At 48.1% G+C, this 5074-nt stretch overlaps 1 protein-coding gene across 1 annotated transcript; it reads left to right on the top strand.

Moving 5' to 3' along the window:
* Nucleotides 1-616: 616 nt before the first annotated feature.
* LOC119440289 (nascent polypeptide-associated complex subunit alpha, muscle-specific form) lies at nucleotides 617-4520 on the top strand. Its single transcript, XM_037705213.2, has 2 exons — nucleotides 617-1131; nucleotides 3825-4520. Exons 1-2 carry the CDS (start codon nucleotides 673-675, stop codon nucleotides 4518-4520), a joined length of 1155 nt encoding a protein of 384 aa, XP_037561141.1. The 5' UTR covers nucleotides 617-672.
* Nucleotides 4521-5074: the final 554 nt, after the last annotated feature.

Raw genomic sequence — 5074 nt, 5'->3', positions numbered from 1 at the left:
ATTATTATTATTATTATTATTATTATTATTATTATTATTATTATTATTATTATTATTATTATAAATTATGCAGTTCAGGAAAATCAATTTCTCTGTTGTTCTGATTACTAAATTGCACATTAACTGTAGTTTCAGAATGCATATCTAAAAGTCCAGGTGCTCAATTCTTGGCCAATCCCCCGAAGTGGGTACGAGCCATGTGCTGAGGTCATCATCATCATCATCATCGTAAGATGTAAGAAAACTGTATTCGCAAGATAGTTCTACTCTTTATACTTTGCAAAAATTACAGTTAACCTAATCCCTTTATCATGTGTATGAACGCAGCCCAGCCATTGCCCAATCCATCTGAAAGAGTAGGTGTCACTGTCGTTTCGGTCACCATCACTATCACGAAGACAAAGAGGATAAGAAGACGGCGTACGAGCCAGGTCGACATCTGGCTTTTTTTTTTTGCTTTTTGCTTGGCGTTTCTTGTTTGCTTGTTTTCAAATATGAATTTTCTTTAGCATTCCCACTGCCGCCCGATTCTTGGCCTATCCCCCTTAGCGGGTGCGAGCTAAGACAGAGGTACATCATCATCATCGTGTCACGCTTCGTTTCTCGCGTTCGAGTCGCACCGACGCGTTGTTTGCAGCCGTCGACGCACTCGAAGCCCGAAAGCAATCATACATGGGCATCTGCAACAAGAAGCCCGAGGAAGAGGACATCGAGACAGGCCTAACGCGCACCGACACCAGGCTGCTGCGCAAGACATGGCACTACTATTGTGTGGACAACCGCGACTACGCGGTCATCATCTTCCTCTCGTTCTTCATCAAGTCGCGCGGGGCCCTGCAGCTGTTCCGCCGGTTCCGCGACAAGCCCCTCGGCAAGCTGCCCGAAGACCCGCAGTTCCGTGCGCACGCCATTGCCGTGAGCTTCCAGCTGACCTCTATGGTAGACACCGCAGATGACGCCGTGCTCCTCGAGGCACTGATCCGCAAGAACGCGGTGGCGCACACCGAGCGGCACGGTGTGATGCCCGACCACTTCCGCATGCTCGGCAACACGGTGGTCGAGGTGCTGCATGCCAGGAACGAGAGGCGCATGACACCAACCGCCGTTCGCGCCTGGGAGAAGCTATTCGAAGTGAGTGCTGATCTGTGGCCTCTTCGCTCGCGCTTGTGCTTTGACGTTGAATCAATCTGGCGAGGGCGAGGGAACGGTTTGCTTTCCGAAACATAACAAGGTTGCGGCCCTGGTGGCCACTCTGCTGGCACTAAGCTATTAGCCCGGTCCCTGGAGGTTAAAAATGAAATCAAAAGGGTCCGCACGGGCAGTCGACCAAAGGCCAAAGAAATTATGGCGTTAACAGGCAGCAAGGCAGCGGTATGGGTTATAGGCAATAAAACACAGTTATCTGTTCCTACAATTGAGATTGAAAGAATAAGTAGATCAGAAAAGCTCATGCGGCGCATACAATTACCAACCAATGGTCTATCATAGTAGCAGAATGGGTGCCAAGAAAGATGTGACCGAGGGTGAGGATGCAAGAGAAGAATCAGCTGGAGGCGAAGAAAAACAATGCTAACTAACATAGCTGTAACTGCAGTACACATAAAAACTTCTCTATCACTGCTGATCATCGCTACTAGCATAACATTCCTCTGCATCGTCTGGAACTTCCATTGCATAGATTCGTGTAAACTGGGCGATTCGGCAGCCCCTAGTGTAATACTGCGCACGTCTGTCGTGTAGGACATTGACCACCTGACTAAGCTGCCTCTGACACAAGGAATCAGATCACAATGGCACAAGTGACGTAACAAAAGTGACGGGCTGCTAAGTTTGCAAGCGGTGAGTGTAGAGTGTAACGCGGTAACAAGATATTGAGAAAACCGGTTGCAATGAATGGCCAGGACCGGGTGCGTTCGGCAATGGCGATGAAAGTGAATGACCTCCGAAGAGCGACGATCAGAATGAACAAGATTCATAAACAAGACTACAATAACGTGCATCACACAGGTGAACGACCTTGCGCGTGTCTGCCAATCTTCACAATTTTTGTTCTGAGAGGCCCAATAATAGGAACTTATTTACTATTCCTTTTTTTACTGCACCAATTAGCAGTTTTTAAATACAGTCGCTAATGAATTTTTCGTCAGCTCCTTTTTTGTACAAGTCCATTATAATGAGCTATCCGCAGAGCCAGCTACGCAGCCTATGAAATCGACGCATAATGGAACCGAAATTCGGACCCCCGTTACTTGAATCATACTGACGCGGTGATCGACGCATTACTCCACAGGAATAAGAACCCGGTTTTCCCGGGGCGTTCGGCTTCTTCCCTACGCGTGCAGTGCTGCCGAAGTTGTTGACCCAATATTTCCTTGCACATTACTAGTTTACAGCTCTTTGTTTCCATCTGCTGTTTCATCAACTAATAACTTTCCGCTTGGAATTCTTCTATTCCCAATAGTTTGTACTGCACTGTACTGCAGTACTCTTGTACTGCACTGACACTCTTTGGTTTGTTTGTTGCTTCTCTGAGAGCGTCGCAATCTCTGGCTAGTAGCATTTCTTTCACATTTCTACACACGGTAGTGAAACTACTTTAGAAGCTGTTCCTGGTATAATTTTCGCGAATACGCATCCTTATTCGCCCAGGGGCAATAAGTAGCGGAGCGTTGATACGTTAATGTTCGGTCACACAATGCTTGAAACCGGTGTTAGCCTAGAAAGTCCACCGTCATTGTACATTCCCGGATATATGCCGGTCTAAGAAGCTGGCGTCGCTTGAGGACTTGGTCGACCACGGGATATAAAGTCACAGCGACACTTGACTCACCATGCAGCTTCGCAATCGTGCCTTCCATAGTGAGCCATGGTTAGTTAGCTCCCTTGCCCTTACCCTTTCCTAAAATCAAGTCCCGGCCATGGCGGCAGCATTTCGATGGGGGCGAAATGCAGAAAACACCCGTTTATTTAGATTTATAAACATGCTATAGAACCCTAGGTGGTCCAAATTATTCCGGATTGCCTCACTACAGCGTGTCTCATAAACGGATGGTGGTTTTGGCATGTAAAACCCCAGAATTAAAATTTTTAAGTGTTTTGAAGTGTACATAACATTGGGTTACTTGTTATGGAATGTCGCCATCTTGCCATAACTTCTGCGAACATGTCTTTGCGAGCATCCCCGTCGGCTCTTATTGCTACTTCAGTCTGGCAAGAAAGCTGAGAATACTTTTTCTGGTGTTTCCAAGATTTGCGAGAAAAAAAAACGCGCATTTTTTTTTTCTTTCATGGTTATTTCTACGCCTTCAATATTACCGGAAATTTTACACATTCACTATACTCCGCTCCATTCATAGGAGTCAACGCCGTGGAAGCTACGCAAGAAGTTTGGTCAAGAAAAGTTATCACTCCGTGCGTTCTGTCAATGCTTCGCTGGGCGTTTTGTCCATGCTTGGCTGCACGCCAACAGCGCTCCCTCGCGCGATCATGCACGTGAGGCTTCTAGCGACGGGTTGCAAAAAAGAAACCAGAAAAAAACAACAAAAAAAAACAAAAATTATCTAAAACAAAACATTAGCAGCCGTATACCACATTGAGCTTGGTTTCTAAGAATAAAAATTTATTTCATTCAATATTGAGCCTATATAAAAAAATGGTTGCGCAGAATTGCGGTCAAAAAAACATCGAACAATATCCAAGTGCGAACGAGGCCACTGCGAGAAGTCTCTCTAGCTTCCACAGCATAGAATGCTATGCATGGAACGGAGCATAGTATGCCGCAACGCGTCCACCACTTTGATCATTTTCTGCGTCGTTTCCCACAGTACATGGCGAGGATCACGAAGCAGGTGTACGAGGAAGAGAAGGTGCAGATCAAGTCAGTAGACATTGAAGGCTTCACTAGGGAGCTGGACGCCGACGTTAAAGAGGGTGCAACCGGAGGTCGCGCCAGCAACTCCGGGACGCCACAGTCCCGCGGCAAGCGGTCTCCAAAGGCTTCGAAGCCGGCTGCGAAGAGCAGCCGCGGTACTCCCAAGGGCGGCCAATCACAGGCAGCCGCCACACCTAAGGGCAGCCAATCCTCGGCAGCCGCTTCACCTAAGGCCCGCCAATCATCAGGAGCTGCCACACCTAAGGGCGGCCAATCGTCGACAGCCGCCACACCTAAGGGCAGCCAATCCTCGGCAGCCGCTTCACCTAAGGCCCGCCAATCGTCGGCAGCTGCCACACCTAAGGGCGGCCAATCGTCGACAGCCGCCACACCTCGGGGCGGTAAATCACGGACAGCCGCCACACCTAAGCGCGCGCAATCGTCGGCAGCTGCCACACCGAAGGGCGGCCAATCGTCGGCCGCTGCCACACCGAAGGGTGGCCAATCGTCGGCAGCTGTCACACCTAAGCGCGCCCAATCGTCGGCAGCCGCCACACCGAAGGAATGCCAGTCGCCTGACAGGGTGTGCGCTGACCAGTCACCGGCAAAGAGCCCCCAGCGGCCCACCACACCGAAAAAAGCAGCTTAGATATCGGCCTCGCGCGTACTCACGCGATAGTGTCGTATTTGTGTTAAATATTTGTTAATGGAAAGGGACCAACGTCTGGTTTTGTGCGCCTTAAGCGTCAGACTCCACGCATAAAGGGCAAAATAAAGACATCTGAGCAAAAACTCAAAACTTAAAATGACATATTACAAAATATATACCCTATGCAGATACGTATACTGCTCTGCGCGACACTGCAGTAAATGTGTGGCACGGTGGTCATGGAGAAAAAGCATTTTCGCTTATGGAAGGACAACCAGAGGGCGGCAGCGTAATTGAACGTTGTGCTTAATTAGTCAAATTTGCACATTTCAGACATTTACACGTGAAGCTGTTGTCTAAGCAAAGAGAGCCTTGATAATAGAGAATGCGCAGGAAATACGCATGCGTAGTGCGAGCGTAGTAGAGAAAAAAAATGATAAAAGGACATCATCAGAAAGAGCGGATAATATGGCGTAGCCAAAGTAGAAAAGAAAAAACGTTAATATAACAAAAAAATCGCGTGCGTTAGCCTTGAGTGTTGCATGGCATGGTAC

The sequence above is a fragment of the Dermacentor silvarum genome, chromosome 2, assembly GCF_013339745.2.
Source record: "Dermacentor silvarum isolate Dsil-2018 chromosome 2, BIME_Dsil_1.4, whole genome shotgun sequence".
Taxonomy (NCBI): domain Eukaryota; kingdom Metazoa; phylum Arthropoda; class Arachnida; order Ixodida; family Ixodidae; genus Dermacentor; species Dermacentor silvarum.
Note: the sequence above shows the minus strand (reverse complement) of the source record. Positions and strands in the feature narration are given on the sequence as shown.

What these genes read in the sequence shown, in the direction of transcription:
- LOC119440289 (XM_037705213.2), top strand. Translation starts at nt 673, where the DNA reads ATGGGCATCTGCAACAAGAAGCCCGAGGAAGAGGACATCGAGACAGGC. An exon ending in CCTGGGAGAAGCTATTCGAA is followed by an intron (nt 1,132 to 3,824) that starts GTGAGTGCTGAT and finishes CGTTTCCCACAG; the next exon opens with TACATGGCGAGGATCACGAA.